At 44.6% G+C, this 15,401-nt stretch overlaps 1 protein-coding gene across 1 annotated transcript in view; it reads left to right on the top strand.

Moving 5' to 3' along the window:
- The window catches only part of LOC126457894 (calpain-9-like), a 1,049,120-nt gene that overhangs the window by 990,860 nt on the left and 42,859 nt on the right, over positions 1 to 15,401 (top strand). The window contains exon 7 of the mRNA XM_050094564.1: positions 6,698 to 6,942. Within this exon, the coding sequence (XP_049950521.1) occupies positions 6,698 to 6,942 (245 nt within the window). The remainder of the gene's footprint in view (positions 1 to 6,697; positions 6,943 to 15,401) is intronic.

The raw sequence follows: 15,401 nt of genomic DNA, 5'->3' as shown, positions 1-15,401 counted from the left end.
ATTCCGTTTGAATTCTCTGTCTGTAGAGTCTCGCTTATTCGTCTAATGTCATCCGTGGAGCAAGAGGGGCCTTTTCTTTGAAAGTACGTTGAGCATGTGCAGTGCAGTAAGTGTGAGAGTGGAGTCCCAAATTTTACGATCTTTTCTGCTTTTTCTGCCTAGTAATTGTTTCGTGACCATCGTTATTTACTATTAATTATTTGTGTTGACGAAATACGGAAATATTATAAATCGAGAAAATTATTTTATTAGTAAGTTTTGGAAGATATTTCTAAAAAAAATTGCATCACGGGTGTACTAATGTAATGAAGTGGGAACCTGCAAATCTCTTCCATCTTGTAACCCAGAATTTCCAGACAAAACAAATAAAAACCGGCCACACAGTCACGATTGCCGTTCTTCATCAACGATGCGTATGAAATTCATTGTCGCGTTGAGATATCTTCGCAGCAAAAACCTGCAGTTATTTATTCAACGAACTGTAGGGGCAGTCAGTGCACGCCTGTGAGTTCGGCTGCACGCCTAACAGCTGTGCACGCTTGGTTGCGGGCGAGTCAGTGAGGAAGCTGAAGAGGTGCGCGGAGAAACATCACGAGTAAAAATTTGTGGCTGTTGAGTACGTTAGGAATCACGAATAGTATACTAACTAAGACGGAGAAAAGGCTTCTTATAACAGTGTTAGTATCAAGAGTTTGATGTCTTCTCATAAAGTTGTCAGTTATCTACTCTCCAGAAAACACATTGTAACGAAAAAGAAACTGGTATGGGCATGCATATTCAAATACAGAGATACCTAAACAGGCAGAATACGGCGCTGCGGTTGACAACGCCTGTCTAAGACAACAAGTGCCTGGCGCAGTTATTAGATCGGTTACTGCTGCTAAATAACAGCTTATCAAGAGTTAAGTGAGTCTGAACGTGGAGTCATAGTCGGCGCACGAGCGATGGGACACAGCATTTCCGAGGAAGCGGGGAAGTTGGAATTTTCCCGTATGATCATTTCATGAGTGTAGCGTGAATATCAGGAATCTACTAAAACACCAAATCTGAGACGTCGGTGCGGCCCGATAAAGATCCTGTAAGAATGGGACCAACTACGACTGAAGAGAATTGGTCAACGTGACAAAAATGCAACCCTTCAGCAAGTTACTGCAGATTTCAATGCTGGGACACCAACAAGTGTCAGCGTGCAAACCATTCAACGAAACATCATCGATATGGGCTTTCGGAGCCGAAGGCCCACTCGTGTACCCTTGATGACTGCACGACACAAAGCTGTACGACTCCCCTGGGCCCGTCAACACCGACATTGGACTGTTGATGACAGGAAACATGTTGCCTGGTCGGACGAGTCTCGTTTCAAATTGTGTGAAGTGGATGGACGTGTAGGGGTATGCAGACAACCTCATGAACCAATCGATGGACCCTCCATGGCAGCAGGGAATGTTCAAGCTGGTGGAGGCTCTGTAATGGCGTGTGGCGTCTGCAGTTAGAGTGATATGGGATCCCTGATACGTCTAAATACGATTCTGACAGGCGACACGTACGTAAGCATCCTGTCTGATCACCTACATCAATTCGTGTCCATTGTGCATTCCGTCGGACTTGGGAAATTCCAGCAGGACAACGCGACACCCCACACGTCTAGAATTGCTGTAGAGTGGCTCCAGAAACACGTTCTGAGTTTAAACACTTCCGCCGACCACCAAACTCGTCAGACATGAACATTATTGAGCGTAACTGGGATGCCTTGCAACGTGCTGTTCAGAAGAGCTCTCCACGCCCTCGTTCTGTTACAGATTTATGAATAGCCCTACAGAATTCATGGTGTCAGTTCCCTCCAGCACTACTTCAGGCATCTGTTGTTCTCGAGTCTATGCAATGTCATGTTGCGGCACTTCTGTGTTCTCGCGGGGGCCCTACACGATATTTGGCAGGTGTATCAGTTTCTTTGCATCTTCAGTTTATAATAACTGCTGTTAATAAGCGAGTAGATACACGAACACTGTTACAAATTTTAGAGGAAATGAGTCTGAAAAAAAAAATCCAGTAATGTGATTAAACAAACCTTAACCAACGCAACACCCAAGGTCAGGTTCAGAGGAAAGCTATCAGAGGCCTTCGAGATTTAAACCGCAGTGAGACAGGATGACTGACTTTCCTCTTCGCTCTTTAAATATGCACTTGATAAGGTGATCAACGAGTGTCGATGAGAAATTAAAGGATTGGTGGAACACGAATGGGGTGCAAGAAAAAAGAATATGGGTGGACTGTCTACCATTCGCAGATGATACTATGATATTGTAGGAAGAGGCGGTTAAACAAATCACGTAATTACTGAGACAAGCGACTAAAGCAGGCGAACAGATCTCTATCGAGATGACACAGTATATGACAGAGTTCGAGACAACTACTATATGGACGAAAATAGAAGGAGGAAAAATTCAGAAGGTGGAGAGATTGAAACACCTGAGGGAATGGATAGAAACTGGGCTGACAGAAACGGAAGAAATATGAGCACGAATACAGAAAATTAATTTGGAATGCAAATTAACTATGTGAGTCTATGATGAGACCAATATTTCGATCAATTTAAAACAGAGACATTAGGAGACAGTGATCCGCACTGAAGCCTTACACGCAGAGAATCTCTTAACCTGGTAAGGACAGGAGTACTTAAGAGACTAGAACTGGTGGAACGAAAGGTTCTCAGGAGGATATTGGGACTCCGAAGAACAGAAGATGGTCAGTTTAGAAGACGAGCGATTCAAGAACTGACACAAAGATAATCTCGGACATCATCAGGAAAAAGAGGAACGTGTTCTTCAGACACGTCCTTAGAACGGACCAAGTGAGGTTAACTCAGCAAATACTACAGTTTCTGGAAAACAAGAAAATCAAAGTACGCTAGTTCCAAGAGGTACAAAGGGATGTGGAAGAAATAATACAAGAATTAGAGATATACGACAGGGTGATTTGTAAATAAAGAAATTCAGGCTTTCACGGGTTTCGAAGACAGAGCTAGACCCCGAGCAAAATCATCATGGACAGAAGAAGGAAGGAGACTTCAAGGTGCAAGAGTGAAAGAATTGGACAAGGAGAAAGAGCGGAATAAACGAAGATGACGCGAATTAACGTGGTCCTAAGATGACCAAAACGCAAAGAAGAAGAAACGAAGTCACGTGGTGATTAGGTGCTAGACATGGGCTCGAGAAGAGTCGGATTCTAATCCAGATAAGAATTTGCGGGGTTTCTCTCAGTTACTTTAGGCTGATGGGACCGTACCTTTCAAATGGACTCGGCCATTCTGGAGTCTCGCTCATGTCGAATTTGAACGTCGCTAATGACATCTTGATGTGCAAGTTTCTGTATGTCCGTCCTTGTGCCAGGAGGTCTGGGGGATTACGGCCGTTCACTGTTGTAAGAAGTGAAACACCTACAGCCGCCTGTTGACAGTTGATGGTTGGAGAGACATGACAGTTACAGGTAGCCTGCGTAAAGCAGCTGTTGGCCACTGATGCATCGTATATATGGATCGTGATAACACCTTCGGCATCAATTAAGGCCTGAAGATGGAGTACTGAAGTAGCTACAGAATAAATGGGAGCATAAGAACAGCTGTGGGTGTTTCATTTCTTACGATCTTAATGTGCAGTTTATTGCTCCTTCATTGGCTCTCCTCACAGCTCATTTTACTGGTTATTTTATAGTCCATTACATCACACGTTATGCTGTTCATTTTACTGCATATTTTATATCTAATGCACTTAAACATAATTTACTTGTTTTCTTTGCTCCTCATCTCGAGTAATTTAATTGTCCAGTGTACCATATACGTCCAAGTGTTTATGCGAACCATAAATAAACTAATAAATCAGAATGGACGGGACGTAAAGCCCTATACGGCCTTCTTGTAGATCCGATTAATTTGCTGGAGAGGTGTTCATATGAAAAGAAGCAAGTAATACTGTGTCTGGGATCTAGCACATCTACTATATTGTTCTGGCGTGCTTTGCGCTACATTCAGCACCGATGTTACTTGCTTCTGAAGCTACAAAGAAGAGTTAATACGATAATGGAAGGAAGTGAGGACGAAAAAAACATGTTCAGAGGATCCATGTTGCAGTAATCTACGCAAAGATGAAGAGGCTTACACGAGATAGGCTAGCGTAGAGAACTGCATCAAATCAGTTTTCGGGCTGAAGATCACAACAGCAATCATAGTTTTCTTTAACAACAATATTCATGAGTGGTGTAGAAAGTCTTGAAAGAAATGCTGCTCGTATGATATCGACTGACTGAACAAACTGATCTGTTGTTCTCGGAAATTCGAACAAGATTGCACACACGGTCTGTGTACACACAGCAAAAAAAGTTTTGCATCACCCCCGTTCCCAGAACTCCTGAAGATAGACGTTGACTGTGGATATTGTTTCACAGACGCAGTCCCTTTGGCTGTTCAGAGATGCCATTAAACCCGCCCAAAGATGTAAACAACCATGCATGAGCAGCGCCCGACAGTCGATCAGTTCCAGTCATTCCATCAGGAATGAGGTACACGGCTCGTGTTGTCTGCAGTTCAACCATGCCTAGACGGTCAATACCGCGGTTCGATTGCGTCCGCATTGTTACCTTGTGCCAGGAAGGGCTCTCAACAAGGGAAGAGTCCAGGCGTCTCGGAGTGAACCAAAGCGTTGTTGTTCGGACATGGAGGAGATACAGAGAGACAGGAACAGCCAATGACATGCCTCGCTCAGGCCGCCCAAGGGCATATATATACGCTAATGAAATTAGTCATAAATAAGCCATAACAACAGAGAAGAACAGTCATGTTCATCCCTACAACACTAGAGGGGAAAATGTCCTTTATTATCTGTTATTAAAGCCGTCCGTGGCTCAGAAAGGAGTTCAAATATGCAACAACAAAAATTTTTGATCATTTGCCCAATAACATAAAATGACTTACAGGAGGAGAAAAGTTTTAAATTTAACTTGAAACCATTTCACCTGGGCAATTATCTGTCAGCCAGTTTAGAAAAATAATCTAGTTGTTAAGTGTACACTACTGGCCACTAAAATTGCTACACCAAGAAGAAATGCAGATGATAAACGGGTTTCCATTGGACAAATATATTATACTAGAACTGACATGTGATTATATTTTTACGCAATTTGGGTGCATAGATCCTGAGAAATCAGTACCCAGAACAACCACTTCTGGCCGTAATAACGGTCTTGATATGCCTGGTCATTGAGTCAAACAGAGCTTGGATGGCGTGTACAGGTACAGCTGCCCATCCACCTTCAACACGATACCACAGTTCATCAAGAGTAGTGACTGGCGTATTGTGACGAGCCAGTTGCTCGGCCACCATTGACCAGACTTTCCAATTGGTGAGAGATCTGGAGAATGTGCTGGCCAGGGCAGCAGTCGAACATTTTCTGTATCCAGAAAGGCCCGTACAGGACCTGCAACATGCGGTCGTGTATTATCCTGCTGAAATGTAGGGTTTCGCAGGGATCGAATGAAGGGTAGAGCCAAGGTCGTAACACATCAGAAATGTAACGTCCACTGTTCAAAGTGCCGTCAATGCGAACAAGAGGTGACCGAGACGTGTAACCAGTGGCACCCCATACCATCACGCCGGGTGGTACGCTAGTACGGCGATGACGAAGACACGCTTCCAATGTGCGTTCACCGCGATGTCGCCAAACACGGATGCGACCATCATGATGCTGTAAACAGAACCTGGATTCATCCGAAAAAATGACGTTTTGCCATTCGTGCACCCAGGTTCGTCGTTGAGTACTCCATCGCAGGCGCTCCTGTCTGTGATGCAGCGTCAAGGGTAACCGGAGCCATGGTCTCCGAGCTGATAGTCCATGCTGCTGCAAACGCCGTCGAACTGTTCGTGAAGATGGTTATTGTCTTGCAAACGTCCCCATCTGTTGACTCAGGGATCGAGACGTGGCTGCACGATCCGTTACATTCATGCGGATAAGATGCCTGTCATCTCGACTGCTAGTGATACGAGGCCGTTTGGATCCTCCTGAACCTACTGATTCCATATTATGCTAACAGTCATTGGATCTCGGCCAACGCGAGCAACAATGTCGCGATACGATAAACCGCAATTGCGATAGGCTACAATCCGACCTTTATCAAAGTCGGAAACGTGATGGTACGCATTTCTCCTTCTTACACGAGGCACCACAACAACGTTTCGCCAGGCAACGCCAGTCAACTGCTGTTTTTGTATGAGAAATCTGTTGGAAACTTTCCTCATGTCAGCACGTTGTAGGTGTCGCCACCGGCGCCAACCTTGTGTGAATTCTCTAAAAAGCTAATCACTTGCATATCACAGCATTTTTTCCTGTCGGTTAAATTTCGCGTCTACAGCACGTCGTCTTCGTGGTGTAGCAATTTTAATGGCCAATAGTGTAGTTGCATGAGTTGGACTAAAAAATTAATGTGTTTATTAATGTTAACATAAATCATGTACACATGTCCTGTAAACTGATTCGATACACCTAATTTGATGAATGAATCGTTTAAAAGATCTCTGAAACCTGTAACTGACAAACTAATTGACTTCTCTAACTTGTAAGCACAATGAGTTGCTGTATGTTAGGAGTACGTAGATGTCTGCTTGTAGCGTGAAGGAGGAATGTAAGCTGACAGAGTGAGAATGTGCAGGAGAAGGAGAGCCGGCGGCAGCTGCGGCTGCGCAACGGGCTGGTGACGCAGCACGCGTACAGCGTGACGGGGCTGGCGCGCGTGCGCGGCCCGCTCGGCGAGACGCCGCTGGTGCGCCTGCGCAACCCGTGGGGGCGCGGCGAGTGGACGGGGCCCTGGAGCGAGCGCTCCTGGGAGTGGGACGGCCTCTCCGAGCGCGACAAGGAGCTGCTGTCCGTGCGCGTGCGCAACGACGGCGAGTTCTGGTTAGTACTCGCTGTTTACCTGTGCCGAGGAAATTCAGACAACACAAAAATCTAGAACATATGTGTGTGTGTGTGTGCGTGTGAATCCATGGGTGTTGTTGCTGTTGTGGTCTTCAGTCCTGAGACTGGTTTGATGCAGTTCTCCATGCTACCTTCTCCAGTGCAAGCTCCTTCATCTCCCAGTACCTACTGCAGCCTACATCCTTCTGAATCTGCTTAGTATATTCATCTCTTGGTCTCCCTCTACGATTTTTACCCTCCACGCTGCCCCCCAGTACTAAATTGGTGATCCCTTGATGCCTCAGAACATGTCGTACCAACCGATCCCTTCTTCTGGTCAAGTTGCGCCACAAACTCCTCTTCTCCCCAATTTTGTTCAATGCCTCCTCATTAGTTATGTGATCTACCCATCTAATCTTCAGCATACTTCTGTAGCACCATATTTCGAAAGCTTCTATTCTCTTCTTGTCTAAACTACTTATCGTCCATGTTTCACTTCCATACATGGCTACACACCATGCAGATACTTTCAGAAACGACTTCCTGACACTTAAATTTATACTCGATGTTAACATATTTCTCTTCTTCAGAAACGCTTTCCTTGCCATTGCCAGTCCACATTTTATATCCTCTCGACTTCGACCATCGTCAGTTATTTTGCTCCTCAAATAGAAAAACTCATTTACTACTTTAAGTGTCTCATTTCCTAATCTAATTCCCTCAGCATCACCCGACTTAATTCGACTACATTCCATTATCCTCGTTTTGCTTTTGTTGATGTTCATCTTATACCCTCCTTTCAAGACACTGTCCATTCCGTTCAACTGCTCTTCCAAGTCCTTTGCTGTCTCTGACAGAGTTACTATGTCATCGGCGAACCTAAAACTTTTTATTTCTTCTCCATGGATTTTAATAGCTACTCCGAACTTTTCTTTTGTTTCCTTTACTGCTTGCTCAATATACAGGTTGAATAGCATCGGGGATAGGCTACAAGCCTGTCTCACTCCCTTCCCAACCACTGCTTCCCTTTCATGTCTGTCGACTCTTATAACTGCCATCTGGTTTCTGTACAAATTGTAAATAGCCTTTCGCTTCCTGTATTTTACCACTATCACCTTTAGAATTTGAAAGAGAGTATTCCAGTCAACATTGTCAAACGCTTTCTCTAAGTCTACAAATGCTAGAAACGTAGGTTTGCCTTTCCTTAATATTTCTTCTAAGATAAGTCGTAGGGTCAGTATTGCCTCACGTGTTCCAACATTTCTTCGGAATCCAAACTGATCTTCCCCGAGGTCAGCTTCTACCAGTTTTTCCATTCGTCTGGAAGGAATTCTTGTTAGTATTTTGCAGCCATGGCTTATTAAACTGACAGTTCGGTAATTTTCACATCTGTCAACACTTGCTTTCGTTGGGATTGCAATTCTTCTTGAAGTCTGAGGGTATTTCATCTGTCTCATACATCTTGCCTACTAGATGGTATAGTTTTGTTAGGCCTATCTCTCCCAAGGCTGTCAGTAGCTCTAATGGAATGTTGTCTACTCCTGGGGCCTTACTTTAACTTAGGCATTTCAGTGCTCTGTCAAACTCTTCACGCAGTATCATATCTCCTATTCCACATTCATCTGCATTCTCTTCCATTTATATAATATTGTCCTCAAGAGCATCGCCCTTGTATAGACTCTTTATACACTCCTTCCACCTTTCTGCTTTTCCTTCTTTGCTCTATGGGTGTGAAATCAATAAGGAGGCATCTCTTTCTCTTTTAGTGTTCAACCCTGAGGCTGGTTTGCAGCAGAGCGCCATTCCTCTCTTCTGTCTGCCTTCCTCTTCATTTCCACGTATGTCTTACATCCAACGTCATTCATGATATGTTGCATGTAGGATATCCTTGGTCGCCCCCGCCGATTCCTTCCCTCAATAGCTCCTTCTGCTGTTGTTGCAATGATGTTGTTGTGTCGTAGGATGTGCCCTACAAGTTTGTCCTTGTTTGGATGTGCCTCCACAGAGATCTGGTTTCCTGTACTCTTCTAAGCACCTCCTCATTTGTTACTTTGTCTCTCCAGCTGATCTTCATCATCCTTCTATGGCACCACATCTCTGGCGCCTCTAGCCGTCTTCTCTCTTCTCTATCAATTGTCCAAGTCTTACATCCGTATAGGGCCACACTCCAAACGAAACCTTTCGTGATACGTTTCCTTATTTTCAGACTGATGTTGCTAGCGAGTAAGTTCCTTCTCCGATCAAACGCAATTTCTTTCCGGCTTCTACCATCTTTTGTGATTTTGCTTCCCAGGTAAGTAAATTCCTGTATCACTTCCAGCTCCTCTCTTCCAATTCTCATTCTCAGAGGTTCATATTCTGCTCTTGTACTGCATACCATCACTTTAGTCTTTGCCTTGTTTATTATTCCATACAGATTGCATAGAATTTTTTCCGTTGTTCTGAGGACTTCCTCTAGATCTTCTTTTGTCTCCGTGACTATAGCAATATCATCTGCATAACGTAGCTTGTCTATCTTCTGCCCATTAATTTTGATCCCCACCTCAGTAGTTTCTCGAACTTGGTCTATAGCTTCCTGGATGTTAGCATTGAATATAAGAGGAGAGAGAGAATATCCTTGCCTTACCCCTTTTCTAATATTTGCTTCTTGCTCATGCTGACAGTTCCTAATCACTGCCATCTCATTCTTATAGAAGCTGAGTATCACACCGATGTCTTTGTACTTTATTCCACTTTTCCTCAGCACTCTGAACATCTCTTGCCAGATAACGTTATCAAATGCTTTTTCCATGTCTACAAAGGCAATATAAGTTGGTTTATTTTTCTGTAATTGCTTCTCAATAACGAGTCTCAGTGCCAGAATCGCCTCTCTTGTTCCCAATACCTTTCTGAAGCCAAACAACTCAGCATATCCTCCACCTTCTGTTCAATTCTCTTCAGAACTAAGGAGGCATGGGATATGAAATTATATCAGTACAAACCGTTCAGAGATCCTGATATCGCATTGCTATGAATGTGTCTTGACAAAAGAAAAACTATGCTTTACCGAGACTCGAACTCGCTTTTTCTGCTTTTAATGAAAAGCAGAAAGTCCAGTTTCGAGTCCAGATCTGGTAAAAATTTTGGACTGTCACAACATATCCACTGAAACAGCGCTTTCTACTAGAGAAATAAATTGTGCATAATATGCCCGAGGAAATCAACGAGACAACTAAAACAAAAGTAGTTCTTCTTTCTTTTGTTAAACCAGACGACAATTTTTTATGTGTGTGGTGTGTATTCTTTCGGCAATGTCCGTAACAACAGACACCATTTGTAAGCGGCCACTGCATTAAATGCAACGGCGACATGTGAAAATTTGTGGCGGACTGGGATTCGAAACCGGATTCTACACTTCTCTAGAACGATTCCCTTAACCGCCATTTTTTTTTTTAATTTCTGAAAAAGTGGGTGGTGGGGGCAAAATGGGGAGCGGTCGCAAACCCAGTCCTGGCCACAATGTCCCGTTCTCCCCCTCAGAACTAAGAAGGATGGAGGGCATACGATCCATGGAAAGAGAAAGGAGAAAAGAGTAATACTAATAATACTAATAATTAGAATAATAATAATTATTATTATTACTATTATTTTGTACCATCACCAACGTATTACAAAAGCTCGTGCTTTGGCATGCCTCATAATAGCGAGGGGAAGGTAAGTGAAACCTGGTCCTCGTCGGCTGCCAAACAGGAAGAAATATAAAAGAGGTCGTCTTTTTAAGACGTGAAGACGCTGCGCCGGCTGCTGTGACCGAGCGCTTCTAGGCGCTTCAGTCCGGAATCGCGCTGCTGCTGCTGTCGCAGGTTCGAATCCCGCCTCAGGCATGAATTTGTGTGATCTCCTTAGGTTAGTTAGGTTTAAGTAGTTCTAAGTCTAGGGGACTGATGACTTCAGATGTCAAGTTCCATAGTGCTTAGAGCCATTTGAAGACGCTGCATAGAGCTACTCGCTGCGGAATTGTCGATGCATATCTTCCCGTAGTAATGTGTCACCACTGACAGTTCAGTACTAACAAAAGCGGTTCTACGTTCAACTTCTCCTGTCGTGGACAGTCCGGGCCAGGTTACGTAAAGCGCTCCAGAGAAAATTTAAGAAGTATTGCTGGTATACTTGTGGTTCCGTACGATCGCACAGTGTCGTTCGTTTGAGTAGTGTCAAAAATTGAGGTCTATCTTCTCACCGCCACCGAACCAGTAGTGGACGGCCTGGCCGCGGACCCATGTCACAGAATTCGTTTTTCCTTTCGGAAAATACACATCATGTGGGAAGAGGAGCGATTATGCAGCTATCGGTCGGGAGTCACACGTGTGAGGAAAGTCAACATCTGGCCCACCAAATGCCAAACATCACTCGACGATCCGCTGACAAGGCGATGGTCATCCTTATCCATCACCCTTCAGGTTAACACAATAAAGAGTCCACGAGTTTAATTTCATATAGACGAGACTGGCACATCTGCTTCCCGTTAACAGTCATGTAACAAAGGACGGACATACAAGAAAAGAGGACTGGACGTCCATATCAAGAGTGGCGGCGTTCACTGCCTACCACACAACAACACACCACTATACAGGGTTATTACAAATGATTGAAGCGATTTCACAGCTCAATAATAACTTTATTATTTGAGATATTTTCACAATGCTTTGCACACACATATAAAAACTCAAAAAGTTTTTTTAGGCATTCACAAATGTTCGATATGTGCCCCTTTAGTGATTCGGCAGACATCAAGCCGATAATCAAGTTCCTCCCACACTCGGCGCAGCATGTCCCCATCAATGAGTTCGAAAGCATCGTTGATGCGAGCTCGCAGTTCTGGCACGTTTCTTGGTAGAGGAGGTTTAATCACTGAATCTTTCACATAACCCCACAGAAAGAAATCGCATGGGGTTAAGTCGGGAGAGCGTGGAGGCCATGACATGAATTGCTGATCATGATCTCCACCACGATCGATCCATCGGTTTTCCAATCTCCTGTTTAAGAAATGCCGAACATCATGATGGAAGTGCGGTGGAGCACCATCCTGTTGAAAGATGAAGTCGGCGCTGTCGGTATCCAGTTGTGGCATGAGCCAATTTTCCAGCATGTCCAGATACACGTGTCCTGTACCGTTTTTTTCGCAGAAGAAAAAGGGGCCGTAAACTTTAAACCGTGAGATTGCACAAAACACGTTAACTTTTGGTGAATTGCGAATTTGCTGCACGAATGCGTGAGGATTCTCTTCCGCCCAGATTCGCACATTGTGTCTGTTCACTTCACCATTAAGAAAAAATGTTGCTTCATCACTGAAAACAAGTTTCGCACTGAACGCATCCTCTTCCATGAGCTGTTGCAACCGCGCCGAAAATTCAAAGCGTTTGACTTTGTAGCAATTGTAAACGATAAGGCTTCTGTCTTAGCCTTTTCCGTAAGATTTTCCAAACCGTCGGCTGTGGTACGTTTAGCTCCCTGCTTGCTTTATTCGTCGACTTTCGCGGGCTACGCGTGAAACTTGCCCACACGCGTTCAACCGTTTCTTCGCTCACTGCAGGCCGACCCGTTGATTTCCCCTTACAGAGGCATCCAGAAGCTTTAAACTGCGCATACCATCGCCGAATGGAGTTAGCAGTTGGTGGATATTTGTTGAACTTCGTCCTGAAGTGTCGTTGCACTGTTATGACTGACTGATGTGAGTGCATTTCAAGCACGACTTACGCTTTCTCGGCTCCTGTCGCCATTTTGTCTCACTGCGCTCTCGAGCGCTCTGGCGACAGAAACCTGAAGTGCGGCTTCAGCCGAACAAAACTTTATGAGTTTTTCTACGTATCTGTAGTGTGTCGTGACCATATGTCAATGAATGGAGCTACAGTGAATTTATGAAATCGCTTCAATCATTTGTAATAGCCCTGTATATTGGGGTACTTCGTTTTAATCACCTTCGGCGCCTTAGTTGCAGGTTGGTGTATATTGTCCTCAACAATGTCAAGTGAGTGGGCAATAGTGCGCTGCAGATATAACTTCAAGGAAGAATTGGCCAAGACAGGTTTGTAAGACATGTCGAACAACGTTACCACATCTTCCTGTGAGAGCTTATAAGCACGGCGTTCGTTGCCTTGAACATGAAAGAGTCCTAAGCCTCCACCGTACCTCAAGAACGTCACAAACTCGTAGCGGATCTTAAAAAGCATGAGCATACTAACAAAGAGTCCAGAAGCCGCCATGTGGCGAACAAGACATGGCGGGATTGGAACATTTGCGCATTATGGGGAATGCGGGATGCCAAACAGACATTCACATATCGCGTCCGTTGCAGAAGTCCAAAGACGACGGTCGGTTAGCGCTGCTCTGATCTGATTTAATAGGTGCCTGCAGTTGATGGCTATTCAGAGTGCCAGGTTAGTTGTGCAATCAATGCCCCAGCAACGTATCGTGTCACTGGTACGGGGGTGATGCACCCATCGGACAGTCCCTTACCTGTAGGCAGAGCATAAGATTTTTGGACATTGAGACTACCGTGCCTTAAACCGCGAACCACGCCAATGCTGCGCAGATATAATTTCCACAACGAAGGAGGAATACCAGATCGTCGGCATAAGCACTGTACCGCAAAGTGCGTCTGCCAAGTCTCATCCCCGCCGGGCGTTGTCGGAAGCCACAGAGAGCGCTTCCAAAGCGAAGGCGTACAGTATCGCTAAGAGAGGACAGCCCTCTCTCACCGAGCGCTGGATCAAGATTGGCGGCATGACGCGGCCGTTGTACTGCACCCTGTACATTGCGCCACGATGAAGACGCGTCACTATCTCTATGTCGTAGTACCGCCGTCAAAAATGTTTAATGTCAATTTATTGTATATTAACAGATCATAATCGTACTTGACTGCTACATTTGTATTCTGTGGTAGCAGTTATGACGTTTTATCTGTCTTCAGAAAAAATTTCCTTCCCTCACGTGTAACATTATCTGAAAAATCATTTATAAGGGGCATTAAAAAAGTTTCCAATCGAAGGCAACACTAGCCCCTTGCCCAGCAACTCGAGGTGGTGTGGACTCAACAAGTCGTCTGAAGTCCCCTGCAGAAATACTGAGGCATGTTGCCTCTATAGCCGTCCATAATTGCGAAAGTGTTGCCGGTGCAGAATGTTTTGCACGAACTGACCTCTCGATTATGTCCCATAAATGTAGTTGACAAATTCGGTCCATGGTTTCGTGGGGTCTGCGCTAACATCGAATCCTATCGTCAGCTCTTACCGACTGAAATCGGGACTCATTTTACCAGGTAACGGTTTTCCAGATGTCTAGCGGCTACCCTCTCCCAGGAGAGGCGCTGCAGATGATGTCATGCTCTTAGAAAAGGCACTCTGGTAGGTGGTCAGCTGCATTACCCCATTAACGCCAAATTTGCCGCACTGTCCTAACGCTTACGGTCGTCGTACATCCCGCATTGGTTTCTGCCGTAATTTCACTCAGTGTTGCTTGTTTGTTAACACTGACAACTCTACGCAAACGCCGCTGCTCTCCGTCGTTAAGTAAAGGCCGCCGGCCACTGCGTTGTCCGTGGTGAGAGGCAATGCCTAAAATTTGGTGTTCTAGGCATGCTCTTGACATTGTGGATCTCGGAATATTGGATTCCCTAACGATGTCCGAAACGGTACGTCCCATGCGACTAGCTCCAACTACCATTCCGCTATCAAAGTCTGTCAGTTCCCGTCGTGCGGTCACAATCACGTCGGAAACCTCTTCACAGTAATCTCCTGAGACGAATGACTGCTCCGCTGAAGCGCTGCCCTTTCGTACCCTGTGCACGCGAAACTACCACTACCTGTATGTGTGCATATCGGTATCTCATGAGTAGTGACACCTCTGTATACATACCCACACCGGAGTCGCGCTGAGTTGCTTATATGCTGCAACATCACACTCAAACGGCAACTTTTTATTCGTCTCATACATGTATGTTAGGAAAAATTCAGTTCTAAAGCTGCTGTACAAATGCAGTGCCACATGAAATTGTTTTTGATATTGTAAACTTTTCTGCAATTTTCATTTTATTTTAGCCCTGTGTTGTCTCTATCCATTAAACTCCAATTTCCAGGTACGATTGAAACTAGTTATCATATCATTTTACATCTACGTCTACATGCGTACTGTGCAAACGACTCTGAAGTTCATGCCAGGGGGTACTAATCATTGTACCACATGTTACGATTCCTTCCCACTCCAATCACGTATAGAGTGTGATGAAATCACTGCCTAAATGCCTCTGTGCGCCCATTAATTAGTATAATTTTGTCTTCGCGGTCCGTACGGGAGCGATACTTAGCATTCTGAAGTACATTTGTAGGGTCGTAACTTACTCCAGATATTTCTGTCCTATTTAGTAAAGTTTTATGACCAGAGTCAGATCCCTACAATAGGTCTAAAAATACAGGGTTATTCAA

This window comes from Schistocerca serialis, chromosome 2, assembly GCF_023864345.2.
Source record: "Schistocerca serialis cubense isolate TAMUIC-IGC-003099 chromosome 2, iqSchSeri2.2, whole genome shotgun sequence".
In the NCBI taxonomy this organism is placed as follows: Eukaryota; Metazoa; Arthropoda; class Insecta; order Orthoptera; family Acrididae; genus Schistocerca; species Schistocerca serialis.
This window is presented reverse-complemented; position numbering and strand designations above follow the sequence as displayed.